General features: G+C 33.0%; 1 protein-coding gene across 1 annotated transcript; it reads right to left on the reverse strand.

Moving 5' to 3' along the window:
• Positions 1-1,582: 1,582 nt before the first annotated feature.
• Positions 1,583-13,407, reverse strand: LOC149786493 (baculoviral IAP repeat-containing protein 7-like). The gene is made up of 6 exons (XM_089978213.1): positions 13,276-13,407; positions 11,202-11,265; positions 10,050-10,208; positions 9,447-9,622; positions 7,090-7,165; positions 1,583-3,473 (listed from the first exon to the last, which is right to left on the reverse strand). The coding sequence occupies exons 1-6, from the start codon at positions 13,318-13,320 to the stop codon at positions 3,283-3,285; spliced, it is 711 nt and encodes a 236-aa protein (XP_089834339.1). The 5' UTR covers positions 13,321-13,407; the 3' UTR covers positions 1,583-3,282.
• Between the last annotated feature and the right edge of the window lie 7,041 nt (positions 13,408-20,448).

The raw sequence follows: 20,448 nt of genomic DNA on the forward strand, positions 1-20,448 counted from the left end.
GACCCTTACACTGTACAATCATGTACAAAAATTAAACATGCAATATAGAAAGATATAACAAACTCCTATATGTTAAACATATTTACAAAAAACGTGTACTATGTGTGCGTATTGTGATAGAATGGGTACGTCTCGCACATGAACACTGGGTCATTATGACCTCTTATTTAGCACAAAAATTTGGTGACAGTTATTTCTTGGCTAAAATTTAAACGCATCATCGCCTTTTGCTATAATAAATGCACTAAGAATGCATCTTAGAAGTGAGGTGATATTGTATATGCTCAATATAGGACACCTTTTAGCCTAGGAATTACACTAAGAAGGCAACTCTGAATGAAAATATTTCGCAATAAAACTAGGTCAATATGATCTCCTTTCCAGGATATTGTGAGATGAGTGATAAATATTCACCTGCTGTCTACTAGAGACAATATATAAAAATTTGGTGTTAAGTTTTATTACTTTATATGTCAAACATCTCGAACCAACCAGCAGCATGAATGGCACAAATAACTTATCACTGTAATTATTAGTTTATCCATAAAGTTGTATACAGAGTTTCTGACATATAAGCTGTCTTAACTATCATAAGAAGCACAGCATGATAGGCTGAGTAAGATTATGGCAATCAAATACTCAACAATACTAATATGATTCAGCTACAGGTGAGTTACTACTCATATTTTCCAGTTAAGGCTAAAGCACCAAGACCAGACAAAATTGTTTGGGTTAATGAAGACCTTAGCTTGACCAAAGAGTAGCTGTTAAATTACTTAATCTATGGATTATTATGTTTTACTTTTTTACACATAAATAAGAAGATGCAAGATAGAACTTTGTAGCAAGAACACAATTAAGCATTATCCATACCTAAATAAATGAGTAAATGAAGAAAAGCAAAAAGAATAGCAGCAACATGTAAACGTTATCTAATAATTAATTCTTACTACCAGACGAATTCTCATCCTCTTATACTATCTGGTTACAAGTAACTCTTTATATTCATTTTGATACCTAAGAAATATCATACCATTCATAATACTTAGGAAACGTTCTATGCACAAATAACAAAATGATATATGCAAACCTTTTTACCACCAACACGACGGTGTGGACTAATTTACGCACATCTTGGTGCTTTGTGTATTTTGACTGGTGAAAAAATATCCAACTATACCTTTAACCATACATATGAGATTTATGTTTTCTAATTAATCGCTGAATCAATGTCATCAAAAAGCCCGAATCTATGTCTTCTCCCTGTTTTTGTTTGTGCAAAGTTACGTTAATTAAAGTGCCATGCAGATTTTCTTCGAGTGCATGGAGAGCATGTTAACGAGAGACCTGTGTTTAGTTGGGTTACATTATTCAGACATTATTATTCAATGTTTTCGTACAAGTTTCTTCCTCTCTTTACAGGGACTATTTTGACCTCAGACAGGGAGTAATGTGATTGGCAAGTATGTCTCTCTGATATATGCCTTTGAATGTAACTTATTTAGCTAACTGTGTGGTTTCTAAATTTTAATTTGGTGTCTCTTATATACAACATATTTCCAAAATTTCTGACACCACCAACCGTAATCTTCTTGTTACCAGTAACTTGACATCTTCTTATCTTCGTTTGTAGCATCTCCTTTTATCGTCAGTTTCTTGCAAGTATCTATGGATTTGGTTAACAAAACCGTGTTCCTCATTGCCAATGATTAAATCCACTGGGTCCTGTGTTGCACTTGATTGTGAGTTAGTGTTTGACATGGATGGGGATTCGAGCTTCCTTTTATTTGTCTCTGCAAATTTGCATTGAGGGTAGTATAACTGTGCTCGTAGTATTACACGCAATGCTAATATTAGAGTTGCAATTAATGTAATCATTTTGTAACAAATATCAATGTATTTGGTTACCAATAGGCTGATTTTGTGAATATCTACAGCAGAAAACAGAAATAGATTAGGATGCCATGTCATACCAAGAGGTCTCCAATACAATTTAAACATACGGTTGTCCTTCTAAACTGTATATTCCACAAAACGTCTGAGAAGATACATCCATAGAAAAAACATTCATTGATTCATATTTTCAACCATGATACTCCATAAAATTGTAACTTACAGAACAAACACCAATGCTTGAGTTTTTCACAAGCTATTTGCTCTGGTGGCTGTCTTGGATCCCCCACCCTTTCAATTCATTTGTAGCCAAACATTCAGAGCTTCTATTTGAAGATCGTGAGGCATGTTAGTCCAAGGTGTACTATATCACAATGCACTAGTATTTATTCCTTTTTCATGGTGTTTGGTATTAGATTGGAAAATCAACATAATCCCGCATGAAACTAGAAACGTCTTTGCTAAGTGGTTTCATTATTATAGCAAGAAAATGACTTAATCCTTGTGTGCAACTATTACGCCCTCCTACATTAAGTCTAAGCTTTAATTCTTTTGGCCTGTTCAGATTTTACATATTCAGATTTTTGTTCAGTAGTTTCTTCTGTCATTCGTTAAATAACGATTTGTTTCTCTACAAAGTTCGTCGTTCCATGATTTAAATTGCACGGTTTATTAGTCTTTGCATGCCAATATTAGGTTGTCCACATGTTTCATAGACAGAATTGCTGATCATTTAGGATTTCGTATGTTTTGTCTTTGTAAAATAACTCTATCTATAAGCATAACAGCTCCGCCATTGTCAGCTTCTTTAATAATAATTGATGTGATGTCTAATACAGACATAAAATATACCCTGTCATATTTTACCTTTTGCTTGTGGATATTATCTAGTGAACGTTCTGTTCAGATTCGACTTACATCTTCTAATACTTTGTTTGTATTTTTGGGTGAATTCCATCAGTTCTATTTCTAACCAAGGGATGTTCTTTCTGTTCTTCATCCACACTTGCGTAACCTATTTCGGTGAGTTACAGCTACGACTGAATGGTTTTATGTCTGCACGTTGGTCTGTTATATTTCCTTAGGTGTAGGTCCAAATTTTATTCGTTTCTGAAGAAAATATATTTCATTTTCAGGTAGCGTTTTGCAAGAAAGGTCTATTACCTCACGATGGGTTTCCATTCTGTTTTGCCATTATTGTCAAAGTTGACTCATCGCTGCCTGTCACTCCCTAAGTTGGTTCCCTTCTTTTTGCTCCTCCTTCACCTCCATCTCTGTCCTATTGGCGTTGTTTTGAAAGAGAGACTTACATATGTACCAATGTAAGCTATTTCTTTTCTTATAATTGCATCATATACCATGATGACTGATATTTATATGACCTGGATTTTAATTCAGTTGAGTTTCTATCTTATGCTTTGTGATCTTGTAACATATTGGACATAGCGAGCGCTTCTCAGCGCACAACTGACATAGACAGCAGTGTGTGCATCGCAGGAAGAGTACATTTCTCTCTCGAACTTTGCACTGTATACACGTGACGATTGATTTCAGATCATCGTTCTCTCTTTGAAATGTGTCTGAAAGAAGAACAACATATTTTATAAACATCAAATATAAAGCTCAAAAGTCACACTAATATCCAAGAAATATGCTTTTTTTAATGAATAACTTTCTCAAGCAAGTTTTAATGATTACTAAGCTTTAAAAGATTGATGTAATTCTGATATTCAGACAGAGTGAACATTAAACAAATGCAGTATTATTGAGACAAAGCCATAAATGTGATATAAGGCTCCTTTTGGTAGAATCAACTTGATTTTATGATATGAAACATCTGCGTTTACCGATACTTAATGAATGAAAAAACGGAAAAAAAGAATTAAAGAAATACCAGGCGAGGTATAAAGTCATGTATTAGTTTATGCATACTAGTAAGTGCAAACCAAGAAGGGACATGATTTTTACAAAATTGAATAAAACACATTTTCTCTCTCCCAATATCCGTGGATAATTAAGCAAATTCATCTATACACATTTACATTTCGATGTCACATTAACAGTAACGTAATCAAATTAAATGGTTAATGATGCGATTAATGCGACGATATAATATCGGTTAATAACGATCAAAATATGACAAGACAATATTGAATAGGACAGGCATTATGTTTTTTAAATGACTGCTAATCTGAAAAACAAGAGATTATCATTTATGGACCTGATCTGAAGTTTTCGGTATACATTTGTTGTATCCTTAATACAGAAAGGTTGCATTTGTGTAAAACAGAGTTCCTGTAGTGGCGTGATAAATTTAGAAGTTGAAAATTTCAATACCATCCAGGACGCTATTTTCAAATCAGAAATAACCGTTAGAGTTTATGTTCATATGATTCAATTCAACCCATATTTTGCGATTCAAAGCTGTGACCGTGACCATTGTGACAGCATTTTCCTATTACACTGAATTTAATTTTAATTGAGTTGTTAAGTTTAATACTGAAGATAGCATAATATGTTAGATATATTATATTGAAGCAAAAACGGTACATGCGCTGGATCTTGATATGTCTGAAACATATCATTTTGTATCATATAAATATACAGATATACTAAAATATGTTAACATTTGACCCTGGAATTTCTCTTAAATAAATTACAGTGACCTCATTTACAGATGGTATAGATTTGAAGTTCTGGGTTGGAATTCGAAATAATTTTGAATCGTTCTCTGCTGGCAGAGGTACTCTTCTGTCTTCTTTATCCGGCATAACTTCCATGAGATCCTGGGCTGTATGCGTCCTCTTACCGGATGAACAACCTCATATAATTTGCCATTTTTACCGATATATTTAGATATCATTTCCAGCACACGTGTGCACATGATGTTTATTTAAAATTTCAGTGATGAAATAAAACCATAACATCAACTAGTTTCACTGCCAAACATGTTCTATCAGTATAAATTACTTTTAGTCATTACTATTGTTGTACAGTGTTCACTGATGGTCATAACCAGAGTAAAGTACAATACAGTCTGAAAAGCTGGATTGACATGGATCAAGTCGGATAGAATATGTGTGAAAGTTTGAAGTAACTATTCACAAATCCAAAAAATAAAATTTGTTTTATTTTGTCTCTCTCACCTTGGGCGTTGTCTTGATTTGTCTTGATTGAGAATGTTATGTGAATGAAGATTCCTGACTTAGGCAGATTGATCAGAATGGCTTTTAATTGTAGGTGCTGTTTAGTATTTAGCCAACTGTTGCAAATTATGATGCAAGTTATGTTATTCATCTTTAAGAACATATAGCTTTGTGTTAACATTACCTTTGTTGCAGAGATTGCTAGGCGGATCAGATATTTTACAGTTAACTGATGATTAAAGAACCTTAAAAAGACTCATCTAATAAGAAGAAACTACAAATAATTACTATTCTTATTTACTTATTAAGCATCAATTGCAATGGCAACCACGGTCCAAAATATCCTGTCTGAATGACAATTTGTGCAGCATCCGTATCTACCTGACTCGCTCATCTAAATTCTTCAAGCCAAATATATACTTAATTATACAGTTATCTGTGCATTATGTAAGACGACTTTCCTTTTAAGAAAAACGTTAATACAACTAGTGGTATATCAAAGATGCAACGTGTATAATATACATAATTTAATTTATATCGTATACAAATACACATGCCTTTATTCCAAACGGTGTTAAAGGCTGAGTTTCGAAAACTCTGTATTGACTAAGGAAGCGAACTATCCCCATATCACCCCTGTGTGACAGCTACAACATGTAGTTCTTTATTTATTGTAGCTATTCAATATCCTTCTAGAAACTGTTAATATGTTTCTTTTTGTTCGATTTTAGTTACATTCATGTTAACTAAATAAATAAAACATATTTACGCATAAACGGTTGGTTGAAATAAGAATGAGTGACACTACAAACATTGCATGGCTAGTGTCCGAATCAGTAAAAGCAAAGACATTCGATCACATGCGCGTAAATAGGAACGATTAGGAAATAGAAAAATGACGAATAATTGATGGGTGCTTAAAAATATAAAGTTTACAGTTGATCTAATTCATTATCATTCTTATTATTCTTTACTTTCAATTATCACTGGCCATAAATTAATTATAAAGTCTCTCTCTATTTCTCGGTATGTCTGCATGTTTAACTAACATAGGTCCATATATATTGTTGCATGAAATGTGCAAAGATCCTCTACGCTCCTTTGTCACGGAATTTCACCCGTGGCTTGAGACTATGATCCAGAGAGAGAGATTGAGAGAGAGAGATAGAAAGAGAATGCGAGCGAGCGAGAGAGAAAGATATATAGAGAGAACGAAAGGAGGGGGAACTGGATCAATTGGGGGTGAAGAATTTTAAATGATGAATGACCAAACAAAAGAGAGGGTGGGGTTGGAGTAGGTGGGACTGGATATTAAACTGGTTATATCGTTCATGTCTCTGTTCCTATCCTTATAAGTACATAGAAAGAGACACAACGCAAGAATGTAAGAGCGGTAGAGTGAATGAACAGGCTCTAAAAACATTTTAAAAAGTGTATTAGGTGTTGAATCTTTTGGATTACATCTTTGAGGAGTTATGGTATCGTTGTTTTGCTATATTCGTTAAGCGCTTAATTGTGGGTTGGACACTCTTACTAGAAGTGGGGTATATGTACTTCACAAACACAAAGTAGCTTTCCTTCTTCAATTGCATTAGATTATTAACCTTTGCAAAAGGTTGTACAAATGTTAAATAATAACTTTATACGATAATGTTGTAGCAACATTCCGCATTATTAAAATAGAACCCCACTTTCATGCAACGTAATATATAACAACGTTGCCGCACCTATAGTGCAATGTTACAACATTTTGGCAGCGTTGAACTCTAAGCTTTGATTGAGCTTCACACAATATTTGGTAATTTGTCCCATAAAATTTGAACAATCTGTTACCTGTAACAAACTGTGAAAACTAATGTATCCATAGGTATTTGATTATATATGATAATTTAAAACCGCGTACAGTCTGACTTTTTGATGTAAGATTTATGCCCATCATTTATTATAAATCTTCAAACTTCTAAACATGTTCAGCTTAAAGGCAATTTAATATTTAATGCATACTCTGAAAATATCAACGTGCCGTGACGTACTTAGATACAATTCTCACCTGACTTTGTTACTAGCCTAGACGTCTCCAAATATAGAGGCTGAAAATATGGAGGTTGCTTCACATTATCTTCTTCCTAAATCAAAGACAATACACGTCCTGTATTTTCAGTTTGTCTTCAAAAACTGTGCACATAGTTTGTTTATCACGATAAAAATATCTCTGGAAATAAAACTACCTGATAGACACGTCAGTGGAAACAAGACAGAATGAAGAAGTTCCACTAATACAGATCTTAATATATATGCTTTACAGATCTTAGTAAGTATGATTTATCCAGATAAGGCATACTAGTTGATGCAGCTAGTGTTTAAATAAATTGCTGAAGTAAATAAATTGTTGAAGTGATTGTGAAAATACCAGAGCTGCAATGCCGGTTCTCTGAGATTGATACTCAGAATGAAATATTCCGAAAATAACGAAATTTACTTTAAAGTCTACCGAAGACATGATAAGAAAAAGCGTGTGCTGTAGGTATAATGACAATTAGTAAGGAAGGAGTCACTTTGAAATAAAGCATGATTGAATGACTCATAAAAAATTAGAAAGTGAATAAAGATTTAGGTATAGACACATGTATTCAAAACCAGTGCAATGGATGATTAATTTCAATGATGTTGCCCCATTATATTTAATTGTACTGAAAAGAATAAAGAATCATACGAAATAAATAAACACCCAGTTTTTGCATGACGAGAAAAGGTCATCTTAGGAATATTTGGGAACTTTCTCTTTATAGAACTTTCAAGAATTCGGAATGCTAAAAAATTGCCTGTCAGATTTTCTAGACTTTGCAATGATTCCGTTATTATTTGTAATTTTTGCGATGTTAACTTATGACGCTTCCTTCATTTTATATCAAGTTTAGTAAACTAGACTTAATTCAGATTGAAGCGCTTAATGTAGATACTACCCAAAAACGACTTTAGTTCAAATTCTTCAATCAACAAAGTTATTTCTCTCATATATCTAACTTTAATGTTTTATCCAGGGATTATAAAAGTGTCTCGCAGACGACATGACTAAGATACTGGTCCTCAGTCAGATCTTTATGCTGAGAATTCATTATTTAATGAAAGAACAGTCTTTGCAACAGTCTGGTGAAAAACATCCTGTGTAAATTAAATATAAACATACGAAATGCTGTATTGAATGACGTGTTATGTATTTTATAATCGTTACGAAACTACATCACATAATTTGGTTCTTTAAGATTGTCAAATTACTTAATCTGTTTCCAAACATGTCTAACCTCATACAGAGTTTTCCAATATTGAAAAGCGCTCTTATTTATTTTATTGATGTTTTACTTTTTCAAATACTTTTACTAAAAAATCAGCGATGTTTAGGTTGTAGATTATTGGCCATGTAGGGAAAACGCAAGAAGAAAACCACAAAAAGTGAACTCAGTCTAATATTTGTTCATGCGAGGCATATCGTATGTACAATAATCAAATCATGTACAATTAATTTAAATATCTTGTCAAGTAGCCACTAGTATGCTTAAATAGACAGGTATGCATTTAAAATCGTCCAATTCACAAACATTTAACGAATTTTTGTCGTTGCAAGACGTTTGAGAGATAAAAAATAATCAGTCACCTTACCCTTGGATAGTGAAATAAATATTTTATTCGTAGGTGTGATACTATTGGAGCGTTGTGTTACATGTGCTTTTATTAGTGCACATTTGCCAGAACGTGAAGATAAAGCTGATGAAATAGTTACTTTTCACATACAAGTGTAAACCTATAGAACCGACTCGTTGATCACTGATTTTATTTACATAGCAAGGTCTCGGTTGCATTTAAGATATTTACCGTAGGGATGAAGAATACCTTAAAGGAACACCTGATCAGTGAGGTGCATACTTTAAAAAGTGACAAATATGTTGAAAGAAAAAGAACGAGATGGTACAATTTTATAAAGCCATTCTAACTGCATCTATTTAACGAGTTTACCAAATACTTTCAATTTGTAATTTGTGTTATTCTAAATGTGAGTGATTCAAACATCATGCAAATATATTGATATGTATTATAGAATTTGCAAACGTTATGTTTAATATTTTCTCGATGAGTGTGGAATGATACTACGCATACCTGTTAACTAACTGATTCATATATTTCTATGGAGAGCTCTATATGAAGATTTTACTTTATTTACAAACATCATTAACAAACACTGAAAGGCATGCAATTAATTTAATGCTGTTACATAATTTACTTTCGTGCAAAAACTTTCAGCACTAAAAATCATAATACGTAAATCCTTAGATTAATGTCAGAATGTTAAAGGTTGTAAATTGTTCTACTACACTGCACTGATCTTCGATGAAATCTTAAGGAAAGGCGTACCTCGCCAAACTTTCCTGTCCTTCTTCTGACAAGGTCAACGAATTCAGTACCTTTTACCTTCTGCACAAAAGGACATTGTGGGAACCAACGTGCGTGTTCGACCCAGGGCTCATCCGATGGATCCCAGTTCTTGAGACCTCCATCACAAGCAAAACATCTCACAACATCTTGGAGACCTGTGGAAATAAAAATGTATTGACATTTCGTCCATAGATCCACGACGTTTCTACGATATACGTAGACTAAGGTTAACAGCAGGTTGGATGTACAAATTACAAAACACAGTACACACCATATCATGCGTTACTGTGAGTTTTGTTACTATAGTTTCTTTGAATGAACTGTATATATGCAACTCAAATGTATGCAGTACATGTGCGTTCATCATCATGCTATAAGTTCGAGTGCTCTGTTTAACTATATAATTCACAAATATGTGGTAATGTCGATGTCTGTTTATTTAGTTCGTAGTATTTTCCAGAGAAAATCGTTATCAATCGTATTAGATCCTTCATATTTAGCCAGTTTAGATTTAAAAATAGATAATTGAGGGACACATGTAAAGTGCAACATTACCTGAATAATTACATAAATATGATTTACCGGTATAATAAAACCCTGCCTGAGCAAGTTGTTCCGGTTTTTGTGCAATAGATGGCGGCCACTTTGTGAAGGTTAAGAGGCGCAGAGGGTGGGGCTGATATGGTGAACCTCTGACATTCGATGTAAAAATTGAGATAGAGGTTTTACCAGTTTCTTTCCCTGGAAATAAAGTTACTAAGGAGTAATGTGCAAATAATATCTCATTGAATATACATTGAAACAGCGTTTAGTCATAAACACGTAGGTCAGACTTGCTGTGTTGAGTCAGACCCCTTGTGTCCTTACACCTCATCACAAAAATTAAGTATTCGTTAACTGCAAAAAATGTTCTGCTAGCCCATTCACTTATTTTCTTGCCTAAATATCATTAATGTTTGTCAGAAGGAGGTTGCTGGCAGAGAATACATGTTGCAGGATAGTAAGATATCTTTATTATTATGCTCATGAATATATGTTCAGGCAATTTAGTATGCAGACCGCAGTTCATCAAAGAATAATTTAGAATTATGCAGGAGCCATGTTTAGTTTCATACAATGTTTCTATCATCTTTTTGGAAATTGTTCGACTGGCTTTCGTATGTTGCCAAAATATGCTCAAAGTGCCTTACCTCCCCTACCCCAAACAGTAAAAGCAAGAAATAAATATTAGTGAAAGGACAAATACGCAAAGTATTCTTTTATTGCGGCATATCTGTATACCATCAGAAAACTGTTTCTTTATTCTCGTTAATATTCATTGGAATTATTGCACAACTGCATACGCACGTATACAATAGTATATTACTTAGATAATTTTCATAATATAAAAACCTATACAAACGCATTCATATATTAGTTAAACAGGTAAATATAAAGATATATAAACAGGCATCTGTGGAAGTAGTTGGGTATATAGCAATGCATATAGGTAAATATAAAATTAGGTAAACATGCAGGCAAATATATGGACTGAAGAATACGAAATGTAGGAATAGTGTCTGTATACGTTTTAGATGTTATTATAATACTTAATATAGACTGATGCAGTGTCATCTTACAGACTAACGAAACGTCGCTAAAAGATACTGAATCAGGATTTACTTTATTCTAGGGGTCTTAAAACTATTATTTTTGTGAGTATTCAATATCATACGTCCACGAAATGTAACTAACCATTGGTGGACGGACCTGAGAATCGCTTTCTTGGTGATATCTTCTTACTTGATCTGATATGAGCCTGAAGACACAACATAGTTTTTGTTAAAAGAATGTAACAGTCTTAATATAGAAATCAAAAGAATGCAAATTTGTAATAGGCACAAACATTATATATGCATACTCATTTAATGTATCCTTCCATGGCTGATCAGGCATTTGTCACAACTGTTTACTCTTTGATTCTGTATAATTTAAGGAATGCAGACATATATGAAATTACGCTTGCGCTGGAGATAATGGAGAATACCGTAAGCAGCTTTGATCAGTTTCAGTTAGTTGAGGTTGATAATAGCATTTTGGATACATGTCTGACAATTAGTTCTTAGATTAATCTTGTGTGCAAAGTGACACCAAACATGTGTTTGTCTGAGAGAGAGCATTTCATTCACCCCTGAAATCTTGTGCTGAAAAATTAAAGAATCCAGACAAGCTAAGAAAGACCCAAGGAATCATGTCAAGATTCAAGCTTCCGTAAGAAATGACCAAATGTTTGGAAAACGTTTTACCACGTTTTTAAATAGACTCTACACACTGGTGCCACCTGGCAAACCTAATGAAACCCAATGGTTTGTGCCATGAAACAGATCCTCTTAATAGTTACAACTAAGCTATAAACATATAATTGCGGGATAGTAACTACGGCTCCTGCATCTGCCCAAGTTATCCAAATTAAATGTCAAGCTTCAGAGTTTCAATAATATGATCTGTGGATTTTCAAAATATTTTTGGTTAGCAATTTAAGTGGAGTAACTTTCGATTCGTCTTTTAATATTACAGAAAAATCAATATCGTTCAGTAAATCTGATGATAAACAGGACAAACATTTGTAACATAAAGGTAGACGTGTCAAACAGAGAAGCAATGTGACGTAAATGTAGAAGTAGCACATCTAGTTACAATGTTTTTGACAATGTTTCATCAATGAAGCACATGCAGTGAAGTGTATGTTTGCTGATTAGAAATATTTACCACTGTTCAAGTAGAAAAAGAAGCAAAGAACATTGGATTGTTTAGGGCTTTCCTATTAAAATATTAGAATAACTTTTGCAAATATAGTCCCGTTTTAGAAAGATACTGACTCTTCATTTATTTAAACCTATGTTCTTAAATTATCACCTTTAAGACTCAATGCATCAATACTGTCTTGTATTTAATTAAATATAAAAAGAGTCTGAAAGCACTGTAATTAGTGAATTTTGGATATATACTTGAATGTATTCCTTACTGTTCCAAAATCTATGATCCAATTAAGAAGCAAGGACATTATGCACTGCAGTTAAAATCCACTCATGTGTCTCATGCAATACTTTTGAAAATTTAAACCTAAAGAGTCAATCACCATATATGCAATTCGGACTGACAGATGATGTAACTCCACAGTGTATATCTAGGGATTGCTATAGTTACTGACATGGGGAATATTTATATGGTTGTACAATATCTTTCATGAAACAACAAATGCCTAATTAATTTTACTAAACGTATACCTTAAAATAAATAAAACAAGAAGTTGGATATTCAGATATAGGCTATACAATGTAACATTGAACATTGGAACTATCTCCTACATCAAAGGTATACAGTATCCAAAATGTTGGAAAAAAAGGAAATTAAATAACAAACTGAATCTCCACAAGTCAGACTGGCAAACTAAAAACCAAAAACAACAACAAAATAAAAATGAAGCAGTCCTTTGGTAGAACAATTCATTTCGTCCAGTCATACTTTCAGTGATATATATTTGAATCAAAATGAAGCATATACAATAGGAAATGGGAAGAAAACTATTGGATTCACCCACTGCAAAAAACTAAAAAAGAACGGCTTAAATAACAAACAATCAAGATTTAATAATTCCCTTGCACATTTAATAACATATTTGGATGTTACCAAAATCATATATTCATGTCATTAATGCGATTTCTTCAAACATGATCTCAGCTTCTAGTCTTCTGTTATGCAGCGTTCTTTCTAGCTCAAATTTAAGGATAACCAATATGATTACTTTATATTGATTCAGCGTGCTTACATCAAGATGTGTCTCCAGAAATAGGCCATCTGGTGATTCTGTCATTTGCTTTAACAGGGGATCTTTGCCAGGTCTCCAATTCCGATGTTCAGTTGTGTACTCTGAACATTGTACTTCATCCGATTTGACTGCAAAAAAAATTGGCTTTTAAGATTCTAAATTGTGTATGCAATTTCATTTAAACTGTAAAGTAACCAATAAATATGACTGAATATAACAGAAATGCATAGAAACCTATATTCAGGGCGCTATTTCCATATTGCTAGTGGTACAACTAATCGGTTGAAAGTTCGCAGGCAATATAGGTTTCTAATATTTGAATAAATGTTACACCCACCTGTATAAAATAATTCTGTCATGGCCAGCTCTTTGGCATCAAGGTTGCGAAACTCATTAAAGGTAGCATCTAATGCATTTCTTTCAAAAATGGTACTGTTTCTTGGATGGTTAGGCGGTCGCTGCATGTTTCCGTCCTGTTCTTGTGCACCATGAACAAAAGGAGGAATTGAACCCGAGCTGGACGCTTGTACCAATCGTCCTATTGGAGTCTTATTGTTGTTACTTACTATGGCATTGTGTGCAGTATACTCTCTGGTATGTGATTGGTGGAATGGCTGTGGCCGACGTCTTGAAGATACAATCATAGGGTTTGGTTCTGCACAATCGGCCATAATTTCTTCTAATGGTGAATATGCATCACATAAAAGTCTAGGATCTATGTTACTTTTGATTACTGCTTTGGCCAATACGAGATTTCTATCATTGGTATGACAGAATGGATGGCCGCACAAAGACTGCAACATTTTCTTCCGAGGCTTTATTATTTTTCGTGTAGTATTCGTCGTTTTTTTACTTTCACGTTCATTATTTTCATAAACCGCTATATGTTGAAATTTGACAATATGGTTGATACTGATTGCATCTTTCTCTCCTTCCTTTGATTTGGTCTTCTCTTTCAAACAGTGTTTAACTGCATCGTATTCAAGATAAAATGTTTTTCCATATACAGTAGAATGACCTTGAAGAATCCGAACCAGTTTGTCTGTTTTGTCTGTGACATAAGCGCGATTATTGTCGGCTAAGACAACATTTGGCTTTTGTTGATTCAAACTGCAAAGACATTTATGAACTGAAGGAAATATCATACACTTGTTGTTTCTCATATATGCCTGAACTTCAGAGTTAGAAACTGACTCAGGAATGTAATCAATTGTTTTAAACTGTATATCGATAATGAAAGTACTATTTTCAATCATTTCTAAATTTTCCCTGTAAATGTCCATGCGATGATTCTTTTTGGCCTTCTTCAAATCTATGTTTACGATGTTGAGGTCTCTTAACATCGCCATTCTGAATTAGAATGCGTAAAGCTTATAAACGCTTTTCATACTTCAAGAAACAATCAAACCGGTGGCACACTTTGAGTTGTAGTTGCATGAGGTTGTATTTCTCTTCTACTTTGAATTCTCTTTCTTGTCTAACGTACCCACCGATCTTCTCACATATCGAAACGTCTCCTCCCATTACACGGAATGGCTTTTATCATAACAGCGAACTCGTTGTCCAAACGCATTTCTGAATGAAATAAAAATAAACTAATTAATTATGTACTACGAACCAACATTAACAAAACCCACTGAGTGCAATGTAGAATAAATGTCATGGACCTCACTATCGACAATTTTACGTTGAAAAAATCAGCTCCCAAAACATATCCTTGAGTTTCTTCATTGAGCAAGAAAGTGATCCAGACTAGTTTGGTCGACCTACATATTAAACACTGTGGGTCAAATGGACAAAAAATGTAAAGTTCGTGGGCCAAGCGAACACACAGACACACACACACACACACGCACACACACACACACACACACACACACACACACACACAATATATAAGATTTGAATCTTCATGTTCATTTAAGATCCGAATTCATCGCAAAACACATATCTGGTGCTTTTGTACACTTCACCGGCACGCATGGACAAAAATAAATAAATCGATATCGTCCAAAATAATGATTAATCATTTTCGTAATGTAAACTAATTGCTTGTGCTATTATCTGTCTTAATTTAGATAATTTAAAAGATGGAAATGTTTTAAAAATGTTACTCTTGCAGGTATTATTTAATTCTGTCTGCTTGATAAGTTTAATGAACTACTCTCCGCCTTTGTCTTAGGACGTTACAGATATTTCCGGCGTCACCATATTCGGGGTGTACATACTGCTACTGCTATTATTCTTATTATTATTATTATTATTATTTTAGAAAAGTTACTACAGTGTGGCAATTAGCTTTGCATTATATATATATATATATATATATATATATATATATATATATATATATATATATATATATATATATATATATATATATATAATAAATTTTGACGGTCTACATTTGTTCTAACGTTTACAATTATGCGCAACTTCAGATAATTCTTGTCTTTTTTTACAACCATATAGAAAGTATATAACTAAAAGTATATTACAATGTTGCTTACATGAAATGAAGGATTTTGGAGTTATAAATGTTATGAGTGAATGATAGATAGATCCTCTATTATTTGTCAATGACAAAACAGAAAATGGTCTATAAACTGTGCTAGCTAACTGAACAGAAAGCAAAATAAAATCAGTGATTTAAATAAGGCACTTTAGATTGATTGATTGATATGTAGATAAAAGGTTTATAACATATTGTTATTGTTCTGGTCTTGTTAATAGCAGCAGTCTTGTTGTTTGTGTACTTGTGTGTTTGTGTGGGGGGTTATTCACAATTTTGTTCGTTGAGTAAGATCAAAGTTTAATCAACAAACGTTAGCTCATGTTGGAAGGTTGTTGTGCTGACACACTGGACCCTAATATGCCTACAAAGCGACACATACAACAAATCCAATGATAAATGGCCATTGAAATTGACCATGCATATATAAACACCTCATTAGCACAGTGTGCAAACTCACATTAACATATAACTCTCTTTAATGATTTATGAGTTTTCAAAACGATAGTATGTAGTTTAGTTAGTTATTGAACAAATAGCAACAGTATAAAATTCAGTTCATGATTTCAATGGCTTGGCATTTAAAAGGTAGATATAACAAAACGCAAGATTTGTGACAGCTAAATTTGTCCGTTAATGTGAATATCTTGTGCAGTTTGATGAAAATGACTATCTGGATGAAGATCGAGCTGTTGCTTGCTATAAGTATGATTAATCCTAAACGTTTACCATACGAATTTAGAACGGAGTAGAGTAAAGAAACGAGTAATACTGATAAACTTTTAGTGCTCAGAGGAATGTGAGAATTTGACAGGAAAAATGTATTGTTAACTCCAACAAACTTTCTGAACTAGCTAAAATGGTTCAATCTAATGACATAAAAACTTTTTCCTCTTGTGATCATTCTTGAAAGACAAGGCATATACCTGTATAATTAGTTGATAAAGGCAGAGTAACTCTGATTTTGGTTAAGGGAATCAGCATGCCCAGAGAAAATCCCAATCCGCTATGTCATTCACTATGCATTCTAGATATTAAAGGTATTGTTGATACATAGCTTTATGGTACAAATAAAGACTGGCATACAAGATGAAGTAGAAAAGTAATAGGAAATTGCATGGAAGTTCACTTTACAGTTCTGCCGAGCCATGCACAAACAATGAACATTCCTCTGGAATTAGTCCATAATATTTACGACCTAGGATGCAACAATTTTGTCAAACACAGGTTGCTACTTATTTTTAAGCTATCGCCCCTTTGATAACATACCCAGGAATGTTCAAGATTGAAGCATTCATTTTTATCGCTTTAGATTTCTGTTGTCAACTTTACAGTCAATGATGTGATGTAGATAGAATCTAACCTTTGAAGAATGTGTGATGACATGTTATGCAATTATCTTTGTATGGTTGCTATGAAATATGAGTAATATTTATTACTATAGGAGTACAGAGTTTGCTACCTACAGGACGAGCAAGAAAATACAACCATCATTCATTTACCTTATCTAGTACGTTAAGCACCACATAAGTAACTTTGTTGCTATGGAACTTGTTCTATCATATAGGTACCAGACGCAGTTATCTCCTCCTCAATTGAGCTTTCCATAGGGCAGAGAGCAGCATTTTGAGAAATAAAGGTAGTATAGTGTGGCTAATTCATAATAACTGCTTACTTCCATACAAAGAAACAGAACCAATAACAATGGTTGACTATGACAATAAGGTAACAGTTTTTCTTAAGGTGGAATCCCTTAATGCCACATCCAACTGACTAATATGGAAATTCGTAAAACAATGCACAAGTATGATAAGAAGGGTTAATATTTTTGGATAGCTATAATGAAGCAAAACATAAAAATATTACACACTTTGCCTGACAAGCTAACAAAGTTCATAACAAAAGAATTTTATGCTTCCCAACTGCAAATGTATGCATGCATTTTTCACGACCTAAGATCGTTTCTAATATAAAGTTGTACTCAAAGAGCAAAGTCAAGCTCTTGTACTAGGTGATACTTTTGAAACACTTTGTATACTAAACACCACGACGCAATTGAAAATAGATACAATCCAGGCCATTTGTTACATATTCTACTTACCCTAAACTCATTTGTCTACTGCTATGGTGGCTATCTCTTCTTCTACTGATATCTTACTGTCTACAGTCAGTGCAGTAAATATGATAGGCGGAGATGCATTACATCAATTTCAAGAACAGCACAAACATAATTCTTAAACAATAGCAGCTGAGAAAGTCCCACTATCGTCTTCAGTAAAGAAATATAACAGAGCATAAAGTGGTTTGTGACAGGTATAAACACCATGTCAAGAAAATGAGAAACTATAGGAAATTTCATACACGAGGAAATGAAATAATGCTATGGGTTATAACTGGCTGGTGGTTCAAGTTTTGAAGGAAAGCAATTATGTGGCATGCTTATGGGTTGCCATGGGTCAGCAGATATGAGAATTTAATTTGTAAATGATGATGTTTGCCCAGTATCTTAAAGATTTAAAAACACATCTCAGTGATCCATGTTGCACTGTTCAGATTTATGTATAATAATTATGTTGATATTTGCAACCACAACTGTTAACATATCTTGTCAACATTTTTTCCTACAAAAGAACGTGAATAAATTGTTTTGTTTTTCACTTGACCAATAACACAAGAAGCTAATGATAAATCACGAAACTTTAGGATTTTCAAAATTGGTACATTTTGGGAAATTCAAACGCCAGAATGGGAAGTTCTCTACCCTATATGATAGTATTATTTGTATTAAATATTACTTCTGCCTACTATTATCAAGCATTTGCCTATAGAATCCAGGAATAGCACTTTCCGTTCAGTCTAGTGTATATTTATTAATCTCTATAATTAATCATGTATACCTTGATTTCTTCAGAGTAATCCAGAATGACTGTATAGATAGATGAGAATCAATTATTGGGTAGTCATGTGAATGTGTCTGCTACGCATGAGCGCATATAAAGTCGATTATGTAGGATCATTTTTCGGTGATGTGTGTTTAATCCTGATGGAATATAGGCTGGTGTGTGCAGTCAAGGCGATGGGTGCCGTTTACTCGCGGACCTGGGTTCGAATCTCCGTAGAGTACGAATTGCAGGTTATCTCACCTGTATGATAGTATTGTTTGTATTACATATATATATATATATATATATATATATATATATATATATATATATATATATATATATATATATATATATATATATATATATATATATATATATATATATATATATATATATATATATATATATATATATATATATATATATAATGTTTTAATTAACTTATGTACAGCTCGATTTCCTTCTCGCAAACGTATTGTTTAACATAAAAAATGCTTGGCTGCCTATTTTTGAAGATAGCAGATCTATCGAGGTTAGGTTTCAGTTTATACCAAACATATTTTGATCAAATATAAAATACACCATTTCGATGGGGTTTGCGTTATATATATATATATATATATATATATATATATATATATATATATATATATATATATATATATATATATATATATATATATATATATATATATATATATATATATATATATATATCTTGCAGCACTATTAATGTAGTTCGGTCAATGTCCACAAGAATTTGGCATTTCCTAAATCAATTAAAGCATGGACTCTCACAGGCCTCTGTTAATATGATTATGGAATGATTAAAAATAATTTGTCAGCTGTTTATTTGGATCGAAATTGGTTTTCATGCTTTCCCTAATTTTCAGCCAATCTAACTATCTCGAAAGTGCTGAATGTTGTAGAAACAAATAAAGAAGTAAATCAAAACTAAACATAACTCGGAGAGAATAATTTATAAATTCAAACCAACCAAAATATATATTAATATTATACATTGATTATTTTCTCGATTCGTCTAAATAATATGACTGTACACAGTTGAATAATCCAACCACTCTCTACAATATGATCAAATAACGAACTTTAAATCGGGATTTTCATTCCTACGTATGACTAGAGTTTTAAAATCAACCCTAATTACAGTATTTAACTGGCAAGGTTACCAATACAGAACAAAAAATTTCACAGTTACGTCCAATTTTCAAATGCAATTACCTAAATGAGATGCAATACGGCTGGTAAGAAAAGATTATGACCGATAGCACTGGCGTTAGCAATGTGATTAGATAGATCTGTGTACGTTTGTGCTGCTCCGCGAATGTCGATGTAGAATGGTCAACGATCGATTCATAGAGCATTAGTAAACCTGCAAATAAAATACATTTTTAAAAATAAAGCAATATAATATTAATAATTGCACTAAGTTGCTATTAAACTGATAATTGTTTTATGGTGAGAAAAAGTGTACCATTGAAAGTTATTTTACTTGTTCAGTATATCTCCTTGCTGATGCTCGTACTGGCTTCCATCTTCCAGTCTAATTACGACTGTCAAAACAATCTATTTACGCTGTTAGTTTAACAAGAAAATCTATCGAATCGTTACAAATATTATCATGATTTTGTACTTACAGGCAATTATAATTGCAAGATAAAGACATCAATGGGACAACTATTTTAGGTAGAAGTTGCTTGAGGATAGAATATTTTTAACGTTCTCTGATTATTTAAATTTTTTAACAATAACGAA

This window comes from Sinohyriopsis cumingii, chromosome 12 (genome assembly GCF_028554795.1).
Source record: "Sinohyriopsis cumingii isolate HCF-2022 chromosome 12, ASM2855479v2, whole genome shotgun sequence".
In the NCBI taxonomy this organism is placed as follows: Eukaryota; Metazoa; Mollusca; class Bivalvia; order Unionida; family Unionidae; genus Sinohyriopsis; species Sinohyriopsis cumingii.